The sequence below is a fragment of the Lytechinus pictus genome, chromosome 7, assembly GCF_037042905.1.
Source record: "Lytechinus pictus isolate F3 Inbred chromosome 7, Lp3.0, whole genome shotgun sequence".
NCBI lineage: Eukaryota > Metazoa > Echinodermata > Echinoidea > Temnopleuroida > Toxopneustidae > Lytechinus > Lytechinus pictus.
In genome coordinates this window covers 43,752,463-43,776,542 of record NC_087251.1, presented here as the reverse complement: position 1 = coordinate 43,776,542, position 24,080 = coordinate 43,752,463, and the positions used below count along the sequence as shown (strand labels likewise).

General features: G+C 37.2%; 1 protein-coding gene across 1 annotated transcript in view; it reads right to left on the bottom strand.

The window, feature by feature from the left end:
• LOC129264372 (U4/U6.U5 tri-snRNP-associated protein 1-like) overlaps window positions 1-24,080 on the bottom strand; it is a 31,072-nt gene that overhangs the window by 6,000 nt on the left and 992 nt on the right. Inside the window, exons 2-13 of the mRNA XM_064102770.1 lie at window positions 21,728-21,806; window positions 20,447-20,641; window positions 18,981-19,083; window positions 17,186-17,269; window positions 15,347-15,443; window positions 13,991-14,130; window positions 13,103-13,249; window positions 10,164-10,327; window positions 8,032-8,144; window positions 6,386-6,540; window positions 3,414-3,558; window positions 634-794 (exon numbers count right to left, since the gene is read on the bottom strand). Coding sequence (XP_063958840.1) covers window positions 634-794; window positions 3,414-3,558; window positions 6,386-6,540; window positions 8,032-8,144; window positions 10,164-10,327; window positions 13,103-13,249; window positions 13,991-14,130; window positions 15,347-15,443; window positions 17,186-17,269; window positions 18,981-19,083; window positions 20,447-20,641; window positions 21,728-21,806 — 1,583 coding nt within the window. The remainder of the gene's footprint in view (window positions 1-633; window positions 795-3,413; window positions 3,559-6,385; window positions 6,541-8,031; window positions 8,145-10,163; window positions 10,328-13,102; window positions 13,250-13,990; window positions 14,131-15,346; window positions 15,444-17,185; window positions 17,270-18,980; window positions 19,084-20,446; window positions 20,642-21,727; window positions 21,807-24,080) is intronic.

The window sequence follows — 24,080 nt, the reverse complement described above, 5'->3', positions numbered from 1 at the left end:
ACAGCCAGAATTCAGAACACGTGCCAATAATTGTGACCGACTACTCTACACAGACGATACAGTCCCTGAAAAGGTATAACATCAAACCTAGCTGCATCCAGTCAGGGCCTGTGATATTGATCACAAATTCTTCCTGTGCTTTTTTAGTGGATGAAAATCAAGGATACATTTGACTTTCTGATTGGCTTTCGACACAGATTTCATGTAACAGGAGCCTGAGCTTCCAATCTTCTAAAGTATTTGTCAGTGCTCCAGCGACTTAGAATATTTCATGCAGTATTTTAAGAGTAAAGAGAAAAAAAAGACCATGTGCCATCATTTTGAATTGAGTGCTTGTCATGACCCTGGGGAGGGTTTCATCAACATTTCTGTATGACAACTTTCCTCGATTTTGATTGGCTAAGTATCTATGTTACTATGGAAACTGTCGATAAAACAGGACTTGTCGGATAAAACGTCTGGCAAGTCTTTCCATGATTCGCTCCCCTGAACAACTCATCAGATGAACTAGTGCTTTCAAACCACGAGATTACACTACAAGTTTAGACATACCATTACTAACATACACTACCGTTAGTATTGTATCATTTAAATAGTTATGGGAAGCCTGGTAAGAAGAAATGGAAATTTTACCTCCTCTTGATTGATTTCTTCCCTATCATCCATGCTGACTGTATTCCATGCTCCGGCTGCTTCTTCTCCTTCTTCATCTTCCATCGCCTCATCCTCCTCATCGTCCTTCTCAATGTCTACCAACGTTGTTTCTTCTTCTTCATCACGAAGACCCGACTTGCCTGAAAATACAAAGGAAGACACATCTATCGTGTTAAAGGTAAATTCCAGTTGTGGTAACGATATCAAAATGAGTTCGTACAGAATCCAATGAAATGACCACCAAAGTGTCTGTTTGTATAAATAAAACATATGTGCCAATGGATTCTGGAAGAAATTGTGTGATTGCTGAGAAATCAGCAAATAAGCACAGGATTTGGGTCAAGCGTCGGGCCGACATTCAAAGCAATAATAATACACTGTCCCACGTGCGCTTATCTGTGTTAGTGATCTTCAGCGTGAACATTTTCCAGCGTAGATTTCAAGATTTCACAAAGTTTAGTTTATGTAACTGTACCAGATCTAGATCCTCGATGATATACTGACAATTAAGCCTGGTTTTACAGACTTTCTCATGAAATCAGTGTTTACTGCAACTACTGGCATTTCTCTTTAAGTGGGAAAAGGTTTTCTATCATTTTCTATGGTACGACGCCTACGAAGCGTGTTCTACGCAAGCAAATAGGAAAATGAATGTAGAACTTGTACCAAAATATACCATTCTCTAAAAAAGCAAGTGCAAACTAACTTCTGAAACGTACAACACAAATAGCAAATTTTCTTATTCGTACGATGGTACGACAATTCAAATTCACTGTAAGGAATAGAGTATCAGTTTTTCACTTCATGCGAAATATTGTACCATCACACTCATGCCCATTCGCTATTTGCATACTGATAAATGCAATAGGACAGGCATATTTCACAGTATAATGACAAAGATATATCACTTCAGAATGGTTGATCAATATTACACTCTCCATTTGACTAGTGGTCTTCAATAGCAAGACTGCTTCAATAGATTACTTTAACAACTTTTTTAGTCATACTTGAACATCATCAAAAATAGAAATTGCTACTTCTCACTTAATATCAAGAGCTAAGGCACTGTCAGTTTAAGCTCCTCTCTGAGGGACCTGTTAATGAGGGTTGATGCTTTGTACAGGGCACAAATGAGTTGACTTGGATTTTGACCAGGGATAAATGATTACATCACCAGTACTTTACCAACTGAGATATATTAAGGGGGTGCCAGGCAGATTTTCAAGGGTTACTTTTCACAACTTACTATGCAAATCTGCTACATTGGATAAGCTTTAACATTGAAATAAATGGGGATTTTCAGGGGCTTCCTTTTAGTTTCCAGTGCTGTTTCGAGCAATTTTTTTTTTTTTTTTTTTTTCGGGGGGGGGGGGGGGGGGGGGTGGGCAAATTGATCCAAGCCATGTTGTAATTTTTTTCCTCAAGGGACCCCTTTATCAGCACAACCAAAATTGGACGTAAGGTTAACATGAATTTCTTCAGTATTCCCCCAAAGCCTTACTTGATATTTATCGTTATCGTCTGAAGAGTTAAGTGTGCTGAAAATATTACAAAAATAAGCGCAACAAATATGAAACTTTCTCCAAAATAAAAAGGTCTGTCATTATAACAATGAAAAAAAAAAATGGTGCCCCATGTCTGAACACCCATCTACTTTACTTACACTTCGAGAAAATTGATGAAGAATATCAAATTTGAAGCGTTTGAATGAAATGCCTGAATTTAAATATTCTTCATCATTATCACTGCTTATCAACTTTCTATGTATTGCAGATCCAATTATTGCCTTGTTGGTTTTTGTGCTTTTAACCATACAGAACGATGTACTCAAAGACATGGGGCATTGCATAAACTTGGGCCACAATATCATACCCACTCCACTGTTCACACACACATCGTCAGCCAATTTACGAACTGGCTCAAACCTCGGCTGGTCTCCAAAACATGATTTCGAAATAATCGTGTTCAAATTTTTGATGTTTTTCAGACGCTCATAAATTCTTTTGTTCAATATTTGAAATGAAGTGCATGTATGCATTTCAGAAGCTGCTAATTTTTACCAAAAACAGCGGGTTTGAGTCACTTCATTAAATCATTCACACCATGCGCACTGTTTTACAACGGCACAAAACCATGGTTTGAGCCAGTTCGTAAAATAATTCATGCCATGCACATGTTTTTTCAGAGGCACAAGCCACATACGTGCCACTTGTGTGCACCATTCCAGAGAATTTATAAAAGAAAAAAAAAATGAAAATCCATAATTTATTGTTTGAAATAGACATGAAATTAAATACTCCGAAAATTTGCTTTGCCCAATTGATCATGGGCCCGGCAGCCGCTGTGCAGCGCCAGATCGACGAGGCTCTATCCCTTTAATCGTTGAACGCCAAACAGGGTAGCAGCAACTCCCATCTTTTAACGTCTTTTGTTCTGACGCAGCCAGGGTTTGAACCCCCGACCTCCCCGTTGTGAGACGGACTCTCTACCAACTGAGCCAACACACCGGTCATGGTACACAAAGAATGGTTTCAGCCAGTTTGTAAATTAGGGGGTTGAGCCCATTCGTAACATATTTAAATATGATCTTACTCTTTAAATAATATTAATTTTGATCTAGAATTTGGCAAATCATTAGAGTGAACCACAGGCTTTAAGAATATGGCAAAAAAATAAATTTAGAAAATTTGACAGAAAATTAGGTTTAAGCTGGTTAATAAAATCACTGATGACATATTGCATGACCTTTTGACACTTACCATATGAAGGAATATCACCCAAGGTTCTACAGAATTCTGATGTTGAGTTGAAGATGATGTTGGGTCCTTTATTTGAGACCGATGCTGCAGCCGCTGGCTCTTCATCCTCAGGCTCTTCTTTGATACTGGCAACAACTCTGGCAACCTGGTACGGAGAAGAGATTATGTCAACAACAGTCTACATACTTGACAGTATTTCAAATCAAATTCTGAAAACAAATCAAGTTATCATCTTTCTACCTGTCAAGTACCTTTTAAATGACTGACCCCCCCTCATCTTTCACTGCTCTTAGAACTTAATGAACTGCCCAAGTCATGATAATTTGAGAGCAATTTTCATGAAAAATAGAAAACATAGACAAATCATATCAGGAAGGTTGCAAACAGGGTAGAAAATAATTCTTTATTTTTGACAGGCTATCTTTTTTACCACATTGGGGCGATTGCGGAAACATGGGGGCTATTTCTTTCTTTTAACCCTATAAGTGTCACATGGGGAAATGGGGCATGTCAGGGCTATATGCAGGAACTTGAGGAGGTTTATTTTAATTCTTGATTTATTGTATTCAGTTGATAGAAAACATGACAAATTATATACCATTTTGAAGGTTATGATATTTCCTATCTTTTGATATGATTTTCGAATGAAGGGCGCCCTCACTGTCAGCAAAGGGCGCCCTCATACACCATTGCACTAATTCATTCATTGTCAGTAATGCATCTGATCACCATGTTTTCTCATTCAAACACATATCATATGGGAAAAAAAAGTATATGCATATTTTAGAACATATATTAGGCTTTCAGAAAAACATTAGTTTTTTATAATTTGACTCTTTATGACCGTTGTGGAATAAAATTTGTGTGACCATGTCATGTAATAAATTTTGCGTAAAAATACATCTCTTTTGTTATTGCTTCATTTTGTTATTGCTTCATTTTACAGTTTGAGTATTCTTGAGAATATAAATTTGCAAGGTATAATACACAATGAAACAAAAAGCAAATTACATAGCTCTCCCAGGCCCAACTTCCCTGACTGTAAACCTCGGCATGTTTGTTGCATCTCGCATAGGTTCAGGGGGCTGAACGGGAATCCACCGGCTCGCTTGGCCATCAACCGCCGGGCTGGCCGGCCTAGCCACTGATTCCGTGTCGCTACCACTTGCACTTTGCATGCTCGCGTCGCCATCGCCAAAATCCACATCGGATTCATCAATATCTAAATCAAAATCTGAACTATCCAGGGTATCGTCAACATCACGAATTGCAAATGTATCAAATAAATTACGGCGCTCACCAGTTGAAGTCGACGGATTCACCCATTCTATCTTTATTTCCATCCACTCAAACATCAATTTCTTTTATTCATCACACGGCACGTCAGACAATAACAACACAGCTGATCAGCGCCGAGCACACTGCACTAGCACTATACACAACAACGCATCATCGGCCGAATTCAACTTTCATGCCTCGGGAGCAAAATCATGAGAAATAAACCACACAATTTCATTGGATAAACTTCGCCACCGGTTCGATACAATACTTTATTAATTCCATATTATTTCAACCAATCATAGCTTGCCTTACAAGCCCATACGATACATCGCTGCTGAGCAGCAGCCAATGGAAATATGGGCGTCCCAAATCGGCCCGTGCATCCTGGCCACGAGCACATGGCCGATCTAAACGGCCCGTGACACGTATAGGGTTAAAGTGCTACTCTTTAGGGGCAACAAACAGTCGTGCAGTAAATGCAAATATCATTATTCTGCCATATTTAGAATATTGATTTTCTAAACAATCTTGAATATTGTTTGTGACAGATCTTGGGGCGACACTAGAAAGAATGGTCGCCCCAAAGCATGCATTTGGGGCAAATTTGCTCTTTTTTTTACATATAAAAAATATGTGACCAGGCACCCAAAAACAAACAATAAGTCGCCCAAACTGAATTTTGCGATTTTCATTGAGCTTGAAAAAGCACATCCTAAGCTTTAAAATGATGTATAACTTGTTAGAATTAATCTACAATAGCTTTCACAAGTACTTAATTGATTGCAGAAGATATTCAACGAAAGCTTCAAAAACTAAGGGAAGAAACAATGTTTGAGTTTGGGATAAATTCCCTCAAGCCTGAGGTGTGCACACTGTGCATTCTCAGTGAAACTTCCGAGAAGTTCGCAAGAAACGGTGTCAAAGAAACTCTTGTATCCTGTCTTTTATTCACCCTTAAAACTTCACATTTTGACAGTATGAAGAACAATACCGCTTTTTTGCTGCTTTTTGAAGACTAATTTACTATTTTGGGTACTTACAGAGAACCTTCCCTGGCAATTTATTGTTGGTTTTGGAGTGGCTGGTCACATATATTAAAGGAGAATGAAACCTTTGGAACAAGATAGCTTGTGTGGAAACAGAAAAATCAAAGAAACAGATCAACGCGAGTTTGAGAAATATCAGACAAATAATGAGAAAGTTATGAGCATTTGAATATTGCGATCACTAATGCTATGGAGATCCTCCCATTGGCAATGTGACAAAGATGTGTGATGTCACTTGTGAACAACTCTCCCCATTACTTTAGTATATATTTCACTTAAACTGCCTCTTTTATCACATCTATCAGTAGATCATGTGTTCTTTCTATAGGAGAGCATGTAATACAGATTTATAAAGAATATATCATGGATGAGGAGTTTGTATCACCATAATAAAAAGCAAAAAAGATACATTTTGGGGGTATTTTATAGTCGATCAAAGGGAAAGCACACACATCCTTGTCGCATTGCCAATGGGAGGATCTCCATAGCATTATTGATTGCAATATTCAAATGCTCATAACTTTCTCATTATTTGTCCGATTTTTCTCAAACTTTCTTTGTTCATATTCTTTGATTTTTCTGTTTCGTCACAAGCCTACTTGTTCCAAAGCTTTCATTTCCCTTTAAAGAACAACTATTTCTCACCTGATCTTCAACCCGTTGACTGCTCTTGCCCTTCTGCTTCAGTTTCCTGGCTTTGTTGAGCACGTTGTGTAATTCCTTCTCTGCTTCGTCTTCAATGACTTGTCCCCAGATCTCCTCATCGCTATCGTCCCTTGCTCGGCCGTACTCGATGGGTACTACAAGACATAACACGAACCTCATTATGAAGTCATCGCATGAAGAGGACTTCATGCGATGACTTCATAATGTAAAAATCTTGGAATTCGGGGAAACCCGATGCAAAAAAAACAATTATTGCTACTGATACAAATGCCAAAATTTGCTAATACAACAATTTCTGTGGGCTTTATTTTGTCTAAGATGTAGGGTTGGGGTGAGGGTTGTAATAAGGTTTTATGTCAGGTTTAGGGTAGGGTATATGTAGTGTTAAATCCAGGGTTGAAGTTAGGCATTCAAATACTGTGTGAAATTCATAGTTGAGCAATTATTGCCGGAGCAAATGTCATGGAAACGACCAATTTCACACTGCATCATTCCCTGCATGCGGGATATGATGTGCACCTTTTGCCGTAGTACACTGTTTCCACATTGGTCGTGTTGATCCGAGGGTTTATCTAGCTGGAACTAGTTAACTTGCTTCATGTAAATTTCAGAAAAGACAAAATAATGTTGATTTTCAATGATGCACTTTGATTTTGTGTGCCAATAGGGTGAGTTATTACCTGCAAAAATTCATGTTGGACGACAACGATTAAATTGGTATGAATTCTTGCGCTCACAGGACGCCGTGAGCAGGCAATTGCAGGAAAGGATTCCCGGCAAAGCCGCGTCAAATATTTCAATGAATGGTGGGAAACCTAGCCTCCTGGCGGTATAGCAGATTGCAAATTAAATGTGTGTACCTCACGCATGATACACCTTGTCAAAATATTGTCTGTGATAAATAAGTCTTGAAAAGCAAACTCAAGGCAATTGACACTAAAAATATTAACAAATAAATCATTAATACTTGGGACCATTTCATCAATACATATCAAACACCATTCATTTTTCCAAATAAAAGAGCAAATTAGTTAGGAAAAGGTGGGAAGGGAAAGATACAAGAATAAAAAAATAATGAGTAATACTTTGTACCTTTTCATCAAAGCATATCAAACACCATTCATTTTTCTCCAAACCCATTCTAATTCAACAAGCTGAGCAAAATAGTAAAGATAAGGTTGGAAAATAAAGACATAAAGAATAAAAAGAATGAAATTTAATACTTCAAACCACTTCATAAAAGCATATCAAACACTATGCATATCTCTCAGAAGTCATTCTAATCAAAATAACAGAGAAAAGATGGAAAAAGAAAGATAAAAACAATAAAAAGAATACTTGAAACTAATTCAACTAAACAGAATCACACACATTCCATTTCTCTCAGAGGCAATTCCAATTAAAATAGCAAGGAAAGTATCAAAACTGCAAAAAAAAATCAGAAAGGAAAATATAAAGACAATACAAGGATAAAGAGTAATTATTATACTTGGAACTATTTCACTAAACAGACCAAACACCATTCATTTCTTGGATATCATCCAAATTAAAACACCAGACAAAATGTGGAAAAAGAATGATAAGAAGTTTTACGACCAACAGAAGATAAGAAGATTTTTGTTTACCTTCATCAGCATCAGGGAAATCTACATCCATATCAACTGCATTCTGGGATGGCACTCTTGGGTTTATTTCTGAATCATCTTCCTCTTCTCTACGTCTTCTCCTTATCCCTCCTCTGAAACAAAATGAATGGTGACAACAAAATAACATGACGGGCAAAAGCCAGACGTTTACAGGACGGTTGGTTAGCTTTTTATATATTTCTATTTTATTATTTATTCAGAAAAGAAAATTATAAAGAACAACAATGCAAGAGGAGAAATATCAACCATTGGAGCACCAGGGACAGAAAAAAGATAACTAAATTACTGCGGCATAAGGCCATCAGTGGCTGGATGGCTAACCCAACCAGGGGGTGTATCACAAAGATTTTAGTATGACTTAAGTCTCACTTAAATGCTGATGCATACAAGATACGCAATACGCAATCTTATTTATCAATACACAGTAGTGTGCATCCTCTTCGCATGTTCTGACCAATGCGTCATGCATTTTATACCGTGGGCAAATCAACATTTAAGTGCGACTCTAATTCATACTTAAATCTTTGTGAAACACCCCCCAGGTGGATGTTCCATAAAGCTTATCGTAAAGATTACAAACAACTTGATGCACGAATGAAAAATGTTCTTAGGTGGTATTGCACAGGGATATGTCACTGAGCATAAGGGTCACCAGTCACGTGTAAAGTCGCTTGTAATTTAAGAACAACTTTAAGAAACACCCAGCAAAGATGCCAATAAGACATTGTCCAGGGCCCCATCTTACAAAGAGTTACCATTGATCCAATCAATCGTAACTCTATGGAAGTCCATCAGTGTCATAATTTTTTATACAGGAAATATGCATAATGTCCTTTGTAAACAAAGAGAAGCACAGTGAATTTTCTAGAAAACAATGAATTCATGAATATACATCATATCTAGAAAATATTTTGAACAAACGTGCATATTAGATTTTGACATTGCTGGCCTTCCATAGCTGTGATTGATCTGAACAATCGCAACTATTTGTAAAACAGGGCCCTGATGGCCTCAAATCACTCAAAGTAAACTGGATGGACCATCTTTTCCAAATTTACCCCAAGATATGCCACAAACACTATTGAAAGAAGTTAGCAGAATATTGATAAATGCTTTTGCAGCATATTTGCTTGTTAAATAAGTAGCCTTTACAATGAGCGAAAAAGCCCCTCAAATTCAGCAAATGCCCAATGTGGTGGAAAAAAGAAAGCCCTTGAAAAAAACATCATTCCCTACCCTTGTATACATAATTATTATTATCATGAAGTTGGGGAAAAAAACGCCTGATGATCTTTGGTAAGGCCTCTAAATTAAACAAATATTCTCGGCTTTCAGGAATTATTCTGGGAAATATTTGAAGGACTGTAATCACACTACCAGCCACAATGCTCTGACTCGATATTACATTTTAAAAGCAGGGAATAGATTCAGTGAACAAAATCTAATTTTTCTTTGCCTTTATAGTGTAATAGTGAGTTAAAGAATTGTGACTGGTAGTTAACTATATTTATATTGTCAGTCTAACCAAGGATGAATAATTCTCTCTTTAAATTAATATACTTTTGAAAGAAATGCTTGATGTATTTCTTTTATATCCTACTTTAAATAAGTCACAATAGTATTTGATAATTCATCCCCAATCTGAACCAATATCTACATCATGTGCTGCACTTACAGAGCCCGGTAACTTGCGATGACTGACCTACTTTTCCTTAGCAACTGCACTCAATGTAATCTGATTAGTGCTCGAGTCGTCCCTTCATGGGACTTGCCCGGTAGAGACACCTTCCTTTCCAGTGCGTCAGAGAAAGCACATGATCTGTGCAAGCAAGCACAGCACAGTCAGTCTGCAGGTACCTATGCTAATGAGCAAATAGGCAACATTCATCCAAATCCTCTCGTGGATGAATCCTCCTCCCTGCAAAATCTCGTGATTTGTGAGATTTTCTTTCTTAAATTAACCCCTTTATTATTTTGCCTACTGACTGAGCAAGTTTTCTTCATCGGTGTTTCGTTTTCAACATCATAGTTATATCATTGGCCACATGATGCTATTTGAACCAATCACTCAACAGGATTTAATTTATGTAGGATGTATTAAAAGAACTTACCTTGCCCCATGATCCTTGCCTGTGTCTGCTAGAGGAGTTAATTCATCTGCTATTGACTTGGCTTTTAGTTTCCTTCTCTTCTTCTTGGGTTTCTTGAAGGTTTCCATCTCAGCTGTTGTGTAATACTCGGATGCTAAAGAAGGTGCTTTCATATCCAGACTGACCTATAGGTTTGGATCAGGATTTATGAAATGGTTAAGAGATTGTAGCTAATGAAATTTGCTTAAAAATAAATGCCAGTTGTGGGAACAATCTGAAAATGAGTCCATAAAGAATCCAATAGAATTATCATCCAAGTCTTAGTCTGTATAAGTAAATATACAGTATGTGACAAAGGACTTAAGTAGAAATTGTGTAATTGCTGAGAAATCAGCAAAATAAACATGGCATTACAGCCAGATATAAGGGTTTTTTTCCAAGCAATATTATAATACACTGTCCCACATGTGGTTATCTGTGTTGGCAATCGCTTTTCAGCTCAGATTTAAGTTCAGTTTACTATGTAACTGTACAAGATCTAGATCTATGATGATATGGTGACAATCAACCTTGATTTTAATAAAAGACTTTCTAATTAAAACAGTGTTTACTGGAACTACATACTTTGATAAGCATAACAGCAAACAGATTTTGCATGCAGTCTTATTCGCCAAGATAATTAGAGGCAAGGGCTTTGTGGTGCAAATAGATAAGCCACGCAACCTGCCTTCTTTTAATAAAAAGTCAAATTTGTAGCCATTTTTCCTGCTTTATATTTATATTGTTGACCCGCTTGATAAAACAGATAATGCACAGGTTTCATTTCATGATGCTCGTGGGTACAAAGATATCTTGTGTATTTACAATGTTGTGGAAAAGCACTCAGCAAGCCCCATGCTTATTGCACCATTTCAAATACTCTTGAACGCACTTCATCTCCACTAACACTATCACCTGTACATGTTTCATATCACATCAAACATAAAAAGAATTATTCACATTTGCAATCCAGGAAATCAACTGTGTAAAATCTTCTATTTAGTGTATGATAATATAGAAACATTCAAATAGAAGTAGAGAGATGTAGTTCTTTGATTCTCTCTCAACCACAACAAATTAATCTTGTTACTACAGATACTTAATTCCGAGTGGAATACACAGTCTAAATGATGAACTTAAAAAATTGTAAAGTTTTCCATCTCTTACACTTTTCTGATTGAAATTAACCATCAAAGGACCCGCTGCGTAAAAGAAAAACTCTAGCAATTTTTGGCAGACTTTTTTAATATGTTACGTGTCAAAGGCATCAATTTTTTTTTGCAAGAGTTTTTTTTAAGGAAAAAGTTTGATGCATCAGGCACAAGATATTCATCTAACTCTCCCACTTTTTATGAAAACAATCTATCCCAATTGTATTTTTCTCATTTTATTTTTTATCAAACATTTACCATATCTACAGCAGCTTGTTAACATGGTTGGATCTCCATATACCCCACTGAATGCAGAAAAAAATAGGTCCTGCTGAAAGTCTATTGAGGTTTATCAATGAAATTAGTTGATTCACAAAATGTTGCGCCATCTATCGGTTGCAGCAGACAGGCCAATTTCTAAGTTCTAAGGTCGACATCACACGCAGGCGCAGACAGCGCACAGTGCTAATGTACAGTGATGCTTCAAAAATGAAAACCATATGCCAAAAGCCGATTAAGTCATTAAACAAGTGGAATGCCTCTGGCGATCTCACCTGCCTCAAGCATTTCAATATACATGTAGCAGCAGTGCTGACTCTGAAAACTACTATAAAATAATTATTCACAACAAACACCATTCATATAATGATACAATACTACGTTCATTGACATTTGACCCTGATCATGTGACCTAAAACTTGTCAGTGATACTTGATTACCCCTATATCCACATTTTATACACTATATCTATAAACTTTGAAAGTTATGACAGCAATCTAATGATTACCTCTAAAATGGTCAAAGTTCAATGATCTTAAATGATCTTTGACTTTGGTCAAGTGACCTGACACTCGCATGAGATGTTCAGTGATACTTGATGACTCTTATGTCCAAGTTTTATGAACTAGACCAATATACTTACAGAGTTATGATGGTAATTCAACAAATACCCCCATTATAGAAAAAGTTCATTGACCTTTGACATTGGTCATGTGACCTGAAATTCGCACAGGATGTTCAGTGATACTTAATTACTCTATGTCCAAGTTTTATGAACTAGACCGATAAACTTTCAAAGTTATGATGGTAATTCAACAAATACCCCCAATTTGACCAAAGTTCATTGACCCTAAATGACCTTTGACCTTAATCATGTGACCCGAAACTTGCACAGGATGTTCAGTGATACGTGATTACTATTATGTCTAAGTTTCATGAATCAGATACATAAACTTCCAAAGTTATGATGGTAATTCAACAGATACCCCCAATTTGGCCAAAGTACATTGACCCTAAATGACCTTTGACCTTGGTCATGTGACCTGAAACTCAAGCAGGATATTCAGTAATACTTGATCAACCTTATGGCCAAGTTTCATGAACTAGGTCCATATACTTTCTAAGTTATGCTGTCATTTCAAAAACTTAACCTTTGGTTAAGATTTGGTGTTGACGCCGCCGCCGCCGCCGCCGTCGGAAAAGCGGCGCCTAAAGTCTCACTCTGCTATGCAGGTGAGACAAAAAAAGTCTAAAATTCGCAAAGAAATATGCGGCAAATTTCTCTCCCACTTCCTGGACCCTGGTTAACAGTAAAATTTTATGCAAGCCGGCCGAGCCGCGTCGGCCAGCGCAGCATAATCCTTGCATGCACTAGCGCGCACTACAGATGTCAACTTATTTCCCATTAGGCATTGCGAATATCAGCCTGTCCGCTGCAACTGATAGGTGGCGCACCATACTGTGAATCCACCGAATGGAACAGATACTTACAGCCTGTTGCTTAAGTTGATCTCGGATGTTCTGCATATAATCTTCATCACCCACATTGGCAATTCCTGATTGGTTGAGACGAAACGATCTCTTCTGCTCTCCTTCGATCTCTTCATCATACTTGCCAAGAAGTGTCTTGTGCCGGAACTGTTACAGGAAGATAGGTTTGGAAAACTAACATTACTTTCACATTAAAAGACAAACTTCTAAGAAATCTGTATATAAATGGGCATATTCGTGGACAAGTTGGCTGAGCATTGAAAATCAAGGTATATCTAGGTAAATCTGATTACGATGGTAATAATACATTGTAAGACACTTTAAATATGTAGAGTGCTAAATCAAAGCAGAATATTACTATTATTATTATTACTTTACACGCTCCAAATATTACAAAACTGAAAACAAGAATAGCTTGTCCTTCAACTTTTGGACAATATGGCCCTATATCATATAACAAGCCAATGGTATAGAAACTAAGGCAGGTTTTACGCCTATGTTTACTGGCTTGTTACTCATATGCATTGAACCACGGCCAAAACTTGTGATATCACAATGCCTGCACACATAATCATGGATGCTTTAAAATTGAGAAAATTGAATATTAAGTCACAAAAATAAAGTGTTCATGGGGCAAGTACATGAATTCAGGAGTAGACAGTCATCTTACTTTTGACTAATGAATTTCAAAGGGTATATATTGCAGAAAGATATTTGCACAATGTTATAATATATTGTACATATGTAGTTTCTTCCCATCTCTTGGTTTTTTTTTATATGTATTTGAAGCCATTGGAATCACCAAAATTTTTATGTTGTGCCTGCATTCAAGGACCGATAGAAGTATCTTTTATTTTGTATCTCCAGATAATGTTAGAATTGACTCACCATTCCATCTTCATCAAAGTCATCTTCTTGGTAAGCCTTGTAATCTGGTTTCTTCTTTCTCAGTTCGACATTTTTCTTAGCTCTCTCGTTATCGATCATGTTAACATTCACTAATACATCTTCTTCTTCCTGCAGGCCATCTACATATGGTAAAAGAAAAGACAAGGAATTATGTGTTTAAAAAAGTAAACAACCTTTGATTAAACTAGAAATTTGATGTTTTCAAAAAAACACAGATGCCCCGCATAACGCGATCAGAAATTCATTCAATATGACTGAACTTAATATCGTGCAGAAACCAATATGCATATATAATGAACAAATTTAGACCTTTGACCTAAAGACTCATCCTTTCCATAATAATCTCTGACAGAAGATATGACAGTCAGGTCATTTGATGTGGATAATCCCTCACTTCATTGTGTCATATGAAAATGTGGTCTTGCTGTCTCATAAATTTTTTCAATACAGCTACTTGCAGCAGTGTCTTGAACTGGGATTGATTCTGGTGAATACTTCCAAAGTTATCATGCGGAAACCAACTCGCATATATAATGAGCTGTGAGCTTTGGACTCCGATTTCAAACTTAGCCTGTATTTTGGTGTTGGTGTCATCTACCCAGACACCAAACATTTTTAATATCTGGTGAATATTTCCAAAGTTATCATGTGGAAAAAAAACTCGCATATATAATGAGCTGTGACCTTTGACCTGCACACTCCAAATTCAAACTTAGCTTGTATTTTGGTGTCATCTACCTACACACTAAAAATTTTTCAAATCCATTAAATATTTTTCGAGTTATTGCGCGGAAACCAGTGGGGGACGGACGGTCAAGGGCAACGCTTAATGTCCCCTTCGGACTTCGTCTGCGGGGCATAAAAATCTTATGGGGCGTTGCAAGAAACTTGCAATCAATTGCACATCTATTTTGGGTCTCAAACATCAATCATATGTATGTCTTGCAATTAATAGCTAATTTACACTTGATCACTAATCTGCTTCTTACAAGGAGTGTATGCTGGCTTAAAAAAAGCTAACATTGATCTATCAATTGTAAAATTGCAACAGAAATTTGTAATTGATTGCAAAGGGTCTCATACAACATTGCCTTACATTCTGTACTCGAATATTGACCTCATAAACCAAACTTCCTCTCGTCTCTTAACAACTTCACCAATGTCCCTATGCCTATGGTTTAGGTTTATGGCATACCATTTTCCGCAAACATATCATCTTTACAGAACAGTAAATGGTAATAAATATTAGTATCGAAACTAGAAAGAACATTCCAGTACATTTTTTTTCCATATAAAGCGATTTCATAAGTTCAAACATGTAGACTTACTACTTACCCATATCTTTTAATGTAAGAATGACATTTTGTCCTTCTTGAAAGTTCTTCATCGAATGTTCCACTTTAAAACCTTCCAAGTTTCTCCGAGAGTATTTCTGTATTATTTTGAGGAAGTCAAATAAAATACATTATTTTGCATTCATTTATGTATCTGAAATATATCATTAAAAAACCACATTAGTCCATTTACAAGGGATAAATAATTAAAGCAGTGTAATAGCATCAATATAATCACTGTCACACTCATTCATATTGCGATAAATATCACAGTCTTTAGTGCATGGTAGTCATGATGGTGGTGGCAGTGAGGTTGAGGTTGTTGGTAATAAATGTGAAGTGGAGGTGGTGGTATTGGTGGTGATGAGAGTGATTGGTGGTGGGGGTGGTAGTGGTGATGGTAGTGGTGGTGATGAGGGTGATTGGTGGTGGTGGTATTGGTAGTAGTGGTGATGAGGGTGATTGGTGGTGGTGGTATTGGTGGTGGTAGTGATGAGGGTGATTGGTGGTGGTGGTAGTGATGAGGGTAATTGGTGGTGGTGGTGGAGGTGGTGGTGATGAGGGTGTTTGGTGGTAGTGGTATTGGTAGTAGTGGTGATTGGTGGTGGTGGTATTGGTGGTGGTAGTGACGAGGGTGATTGGTGGTGGTGGTAGTGATGAGGGTAATTGGTGGTGGTGGTGGAGGTGGTGGTAGTGGTGGTGATGAGGGTGATTGGTGGTAGTGGTATTGGTAGTAGTGGTGGTAGTGATGAGGGTGATTGGTGGTGGTGGTAGTGATGAGGGTAATTGGTGATAGTGGTATTGGTAATAGTGGTGGTATTGGTGGTGGTAGTGATGAGGGTGATTGGTGGTGGTGGTAGTGATGAGGGTAATTGGTGGTGGAGGTGGTGGTGGTGGTGGTGGTGGTGATGAGGGTGATTGGTGGTAGTGGTATTGGTAGTAGTGGTGATTGGTGGTGGTGGTATTGGTGGTGGTAGTGATGAGGGTGATTGGTGGTGGTGGTAGTGATGAGGGTAATTGGTGGTGGTGGTGGAGGTGGTGGTAGTGGTGGTGATGAGGGTGATTGGTGGTAGTGGTATTGGTAATAGTGGTGATTGGTGGTGGTGGTATTGGTGGTGGTAGTGATGAGGGTGATTGGTGGTGGTGGTGGTAGTGATGAGGGTAATTGGTGGTGGTGGTGGAGGTGGTGGTAGTGGTGGTGATGAGGGTGATTGGTGGTAGTGGTGGTGGTGGTGATGAGGGTGATTGGTGGTGGTGGTAGTGGTGGTGATGAGGGTGATTGGTGGTGGTGGTATTGGTGATAGTGGTGGTGGTAGTGATGGTTGAAGGCGGTGCTTGCTGTGACATTGACGATTGTTTTCATGGCGGTGGTGGTGGTGAAGGTGATGACAGTGGTGGTAGTTGCGAGATGGAAAAGATGAGTCTATGGTTCCAATCAATTCAACCATACTTCCTGTAAAACAATTGTACATTTGAAATCAATAAAATACAAAGTTGGGTATGTGGTGATTCTATAAACTACATTTTCCATTGAACTTCAAGAAGTATGATTTCACCGCTTTACTTAAGTTGAAGAAGAATGACGGGCGTGTATTGAGAAGGGCTTTTGAGTTTGAGGTGGGTGGTTCGAGGAGGAGGAGGGGACGGCCAAAGAAGACATGGAAGAGGCAAGTGGAGGAGGAGAATAGGAGGGTTAGGTAGAGGATGGAGAATGCACTGAATCGGGCAAAGTGGAGGGAGGGGGGTAAGGGCGAGTGTGAGGTGAAATCGGCCACCCCCATTCACGGGGACAAAACCGGATTTAAAACATTGGATTGATCATGATGACAAGCATACTTACACTTTGCTCTTTAGTCTTGCTGAATTCATCCTCGACAATTTTTCCAATACCAAATTCTGCATCCATCTCCTCCAGCATCTTTGCCTGAAATATGAACGTAGAAAGAAATTATTACAATGTTGTGAGTAATTCAAGTTATTTTCTATTCAATTATAAAACATGGTTCACTACAGTCAACTGTTTTTCATATTTGTTTTCTACGTGGAAACAATGTCAAAATTTTTCACTTCAAACAACATCTGAATCCTGAATTGCGAACTAACTACTCAACACAAAAACAAAAAATATATATTTTTTTTCTTCCCTCAAGATGTTTACAATATGCAGATAATAATCCCTTCCCTAAGATTCCACATATCATGTCACTTTACGTTATCCCTCAAAACCCCAGGCTTTTCAGTTGTTTCTCACAACGCAACACTTAATTATTACAAAAAGTCTCTTTTTCTGCATATGAAGTCATCTTTGATACAAATTTCCTTTGGAATTTCTTACAATTTCAACTGAAATTCTTACAAATTCTACCAAAATACAGTCAGACGGCAGGTCCCAAGAAAGTGGCTTCTTTCATCCAAGTGATATTCATGACTTGAGATGTTTTGCATATTTAATGAGCTTGATGCGGACCAGAACACCTCTTTTCATTCGGTCATTGCTGCTCTAATTGTGCATCGAATGTCATGAATTTGGTATCATTGTAAAGAAGAAGAATCATTCTTTCAGGTCATGTGTTTGAAATTATTCAAAGATTTTGTAAATAGGTTAAAATTTTGATCTAAAATATGCTACAAAATAATTATTTTCACCTGACAAAAGCTGCTATTTTCACACTTTATTTTTGTTTGTGCCCAAATGATTTTTAGATCATGATAAAGCTGAATATGTATGCTTTAAAATGATATAGGTTTCAAAATAAGAATTGGTTTAATCGGGTCAAGATCACACTTTTCATTTGCCAAGTACATAAAGCAGCTTGAAAACAAGAATATTGCACTCTGATTGGTCAAAGAGACCACACACTGGCAATTCCAACGGTTCCAGTGCCTGGGTTCATGGGAAGGTCACACTTCCCATGTGGTAATCTCCTCAAATACCCTGCGCCTGTTGTTCTGTGAACCTTATCCAGCCAATCAGAACTCTGGATTTCATGCAAGTACAAAATTTCAGAAATCTCGTCTTGTACCTTGGTGGGAAATGTGTGATCTTGACCCGATTAAAAGGTGCCGCATATCAAGAGTGGTATTGTCAGAAAATACAGAAGTTCAGCTTTATGGTGATATAGATATCATTGAGGCTCAAAATAAAAAGTTTTGCACAATTTGCAAAAGAAAACAGAGGAAGAAAATTCAGTTTTGAGGCACAATTTCAGGCTAGAAATATACTTATTTAACAAAATATTGTATACAAAATAAATGACCAATATGAAAGAGTAACATTTACTCTATCTGATGGTGCAATAATATTTCATTTAACTTGAGGTTAAAACAGGTAAATTCTTAGAGAAAGAAAATCTCACGAATCACGAGATTTTGCAAGAAGGAGGATTCAGCCACGAGATGATTTGGATGAATCTGGCCTTTTTGCTCATTAGCATAGGGACCTGCGGTCTGACTGAATATCTGTGTTGATATGGCAAAACCAGTATGCTTCATATTGTTTTTTTTACCTCCTTTATTTATGTTCCCTTGTCTTTCCTTTCTCTCTCTCTCTCTCTCTTTCTTTCTCTATCCCCTTTCTCTATCGCTTTCCTCTACCTCTCTCTATCTCTCTCTCTCTCCTCCAACTGATAACTCACCCTCTTGTCTGCTTCAGCCTTAGCAACCTGTTTCTTCCTCATCTTCTCCACCCAAGCTGCGGCATCATCATCGTCATCATCATCAGCTAAGGTCTTGACTTTGCTGTAAATAACATACAATTACAGTCAAAACCTTGCTCAATATCTTGACTTGAATTAACATACACACAAATTGCAGTCACCCGACCAAAGTATTTGATTGCATATTCTATTATTCATTTTACCTAATTTTGGTTTATTTTCCCCAAAACAGTTATATGTACAATTGAGGGAGTCAATGATGTCCCTCACTATTTTTTTTTTTTGGATTATATACAATATTTTAATATCTACAGATTAGACAATAGAGACCAACTGGACTGAACCATAAAATGTTCTAAAAACTGGTAATTTCACATGATCAGGGGGGGTTAAACTTTGTGTCACATGACCATGAGGAAAAAAATAGAATTTTTCATATAATAAAATACAAAAGAAAGAGTGGGTGATGTCATCAGTCTCCTCATTTGCATACCAACCAGAAAGTGCATAACTGTTTTGTGAAATTTAGCAAAAGTTTAAAATGTCATAACTTTCTTATTTTACAGTACATCCGATTTTGATGAAATTTTCAGTGTTATGCTTCTTGGAATTTTCTCTTTTTATTCAAATCAACTTTTTGTTGGCATGGACTTGTCCTTGAATATTTTCAGAAATGATTAAGGGGACAGTGGGTATTGCATCAATTCTTTATGTATCACTCAATCATATTATGTCCAATGTTGTAGGAAAAATCGAGCTTCTATCTTGTGCTTAGGGTTAAGGCAAGGCTCCACACTAACTTTTTTTCTCTGTGGCCCGATCGGTCCACCAGGATCATCAATTTCACATTTTTTGTGGCCCGCAAAGCAAACTTAGTGGCCCTAAAACAATAAACCAAGTGTTGGCGTTTACAGAATTTTGGTGGCCCGACTCTCACTTTTGGTTGCCCAGGGCCACCGGGCCACTGCTAATGTCGAGCCCTGGTTAAAGGTAAATGCTAGTTTTGGTAACGATATCAAAATGAGTTCGTACAGAATCCAATGAAATGACCACCAAAGTGTCTGTTTGTATAAATAAAACGCATGTGCCAAAGGATTCTGGAAGAAATTGTGTAATTGCTGAGAAATCAGCAAATAAGCACAGGATTCGGGTAGAGCGTCGGGCCCGACGCTCAAAGCAATAATTATACACTGTCCCACGTGCGCTTATCTGTGTTGGGGAAGTTCAGTCTGAACATTTTTCAGCGTAGATTTCAAGATTTCACAAAGTTCAGTTTATGTAACTGTACCAGATCTAGATCCTCGATGATATACTGACAATTAAACCTGGTTTTACAGACTTTCTCATGAAATCAGTGTTTACTGCAACTACTGGAATTTCTCTTTAAGGTTTGATTCTATACTATATCGACTTACACACATAAAAGCTTTTTACAGAACACTTACTGTAGCTTCTTGTTTATGAGTCTCTTCTCACGAATCTGTGCCATTTTCTCTTTAAGAGCCTCTGTCTTCTTGATATCAGAAATGTTGACTGCGGGCTTGTGGACATCTTTCTTCTCTTCCACGATCTCCCCCGGTTCTCCAGCCCCCTCACCGTCAACATCCAATGGAGCAAGCCCTAGTTTGGCTCGAAGTTTGCTGTTTAAGGTCAATACAAATCTCACAGATCAGTAAACTGATATTATTACTCATCTATTTGTTTTTAGGAACTTTGGAATATGTGCACTGACTTGATATTATTTTACATATATTTTCAGTTGATTTTATATATTTTATTTCATACTCATTTAATTTGCTCTCTTTGGCATTCATGTAATACATTTTTCATAACATAATAAACATGATATGGTGATACTTTGAATGGTGAATCATTGAATAAGTGTACTAAAATATATCATTTCAAAAAAAAAATGCAAAAATGTCATCATAAAGAGATTGCTTGAAAAAAATAACAATTGAGCACCAGTGGTACTGCACCGCCACTCTAATGACAACTTAAAGGATATATAGTGAGCAAAATGCCTGAATTGGGCGATCAATAATTCACTAATAAAAGTGTATTTTCTTTAAAGTTTTCACACTACACAATTCATCCTTCAAAACACAAAATTTCTCAATGTAAAATTAACTGCAACAAGCAGGAGCATACATATATATGTCTTATAATTGGTCTTGAGTTTGTAAGATAAAACAATCTTGAATTTATCAGTTTGATGTTGCTTTGTGGTTTTTAAGTTTAAAAAGTCAATATGAATGTACTGGATAAAAATAAAGTGAAGACACCACTCACCACCCCCCCCCCCCCCCCCCCTCTTGAAAATGTTGTTATACTCATATGTTTTGGGTAATTAAATTCAATGTTGGGCAAGTATTTCTCCACTATTTCAAAATTTGCTTACAAGTTTGAGTGGACAAATGCAAAGTACATGTAACCTTGATCATTATGCAACAATGTTCATTGTTGGAAATTTGGAAGAACTTTATAACATTTACTTTTAAAAAAAAACACACACAGTTGAAATACAATTAGAGAAACCATGCCCAAACAACTTCTATTCAAAGCTGTGAATTATGGTATCTAAGTGGATTGTCATTGCATTTACTTATTAACAAGATCTATATTGATATACATTTTGAATGATCCTGACACAGATGACAGTATACTTTTTTTAAACATATTTATGCAGACTTTCAGAAGGCATAAAATTAGTAAACTGAACTTACTTTGTATCTTCAATACTGAGACTACCAGTAAACCCTCCTGAGTCACCACCACCAGCTGGTGCACTGTCTTGTCTCTCATCTGAAAGCAACAAGATAAAATTAGAGCCAATATTAATATAATAATATAAATATTTATAGAGATGAATAATAATAATGATTGAAAAGTTTGTATATAGCCCATTACAACTTACATGTAAAAAGGTCAAATAAAATCAATATCAACGGACGTAGAGGGCAGCAACACACGGAATTGTTGCTACATGTATTAGAAAGATCCTCTTGGCTAAGATTTTGTGACCGTTTTCTCTCAGTGCACTTTTTTGGTAGATTTGACTTAGCTACATATGGACTTGAATGACATGGACTTGGTCTGTCATTGTTGTGGCACTAAAGCAGTTGAGCAACGATGAATGTTCAAGGTTAGAATCTTAATTTTCACTTTCAATGCAGATTGGAGTCTGAAAATATGAAATAAGTATGTTATATCCACAAATCCAGGCTAGCTCTTTGCAATCCATCAAGAGTCTGAAAATATGAAAAATAAGTATGCTGTACATGTATCCACAAATCCGGGCTAGCTCTTGGCAATCCATCAGGCAGTGATCGAATCTGGCCAATACACTAGCAACGCCAAGGCAAGATTGATTGAACGAATTTGATTAATACGATGGTGGTCCCAAAGTCTGCGCACCTAACAATTTGAGTTAAGATTTAACATGAACTTCTTATTTCACAAAATCTTTCATTTAATAATGTTCCTTATATTATTATGAGTAAGTGTAACAAATATCTCATAAAAATTTGAAAGAAATATAGGAATTTCTTATATAAAAACCTCGGGCAGTTATTTTCAGATTGAAAAAAAAAATGGTACCCCATGTCTGCGCACCCATTCACTTTGCACACGATTCAGGGATTTTGATGAGAAAGGCTGCATTTTGAGGTCGTCACATGAAACGCCCTAAATTCATTATTTTCCCACCATTTGAGTCAGATTTTTCAATGAATATCTGTCTATGTATTGCATGTGTAAAGTCTGTGTTCCTTGCATATCTTCTTTTACTAGAATCGCGCAGATACATGTACGCATGTGCACAGACTTGAGGGAACTTGCCATACTTTTGTTTTTCTATTAGTTAAATGTATTTTTGTGATAATCTGTCATTTTTGTCTATATTTCGCTATTTATCCGAGATTGTATTGTGTTGATGCATGGTTTTGTTGGCATGCCTTGTTCGCAAACTTCAATTGTATGCGCGTATCGAGTGGACCTTCCTAAAAGCAACACTGCTGTGTCGCTGCCCTCTACGTTCGTTGGTCAATATAAAAGTCAAATAAAGTCAATATAATAAGGTCAATTTGTCAAATTAAGCCAATATAAAGGTCAAATAAAATCAATATAATAAGAATCAATACTAGTACACCATTATGGAAGTAAATCTTCCAATTGATTCCAATATTGGCCATGCCATGAGCCTCTGCGAAGCTCTAAGGGATCTTACTGAGTCTGACTGAGCTGAGCCTAACTTAGGCTCTAACGTCAGCCTTCCTCAAGGCTTCCACTCTTCCCGTAATCCAGGAAATTCCGGGAAGTTTTGCCCTTTTCCAAGATCATTTCGGGAAGTTATCATTTCCAGGAATTATATTATTTTCTGAACATTATGTCAAAATCTATCTCAAAGTTAGATCTTTGTAATGAAAATGTCAAAATTTTCGCTCACTCGCTTCACTAGCAATTCTTTTCCCCGATACGTCTTTGGTCATATTTTGCCCCCTCAATATTTTTGACTCATTACAGCACTGGGCCCTATATTTCATCTTTTTTGCATACTTTAGAAAAGAAGTACATAACATCTATGAAAGACTGGAGAACATTTGTAAAATTCTGAGATATTTTGTAAAATTCCAGGAACTTTTAGTTTTAGAGTTAATTCCACTGGAATTCCAGGTTTCGTTTTTAAAAGGGGAAGGCCTCTCTTCTCCTCTCAGTCTGACAATCAAAAATTTCTGACTCTGGTCTCTGTTTTACTTAGAGTTAGAGAAGTTAGACTTTTAAATTTTTAGTACAAAAAAAACCTGATGAATTAAAAAAAAAAAATTTTGATTTTGAGCATTGAGTCTTTTGAGACTTTGTTATGCATTATGTACTTTAAGTCAAGAAGTTAACAGTAGAGGCGCACGGCCAATATTGGAGACTGTCTCCAATGTGGGAGATTATCTCCAATATCAGAGACTTTTGTAAAGAATTTGGGTATCCAATTTCAGAGACGGTCTCCAGTTTTGGCGACCAATTTCCTTTGTTTACATTTGCTGCAAAAGGATTACCTTGGCGGCAAATAAAAATGTGATAAGG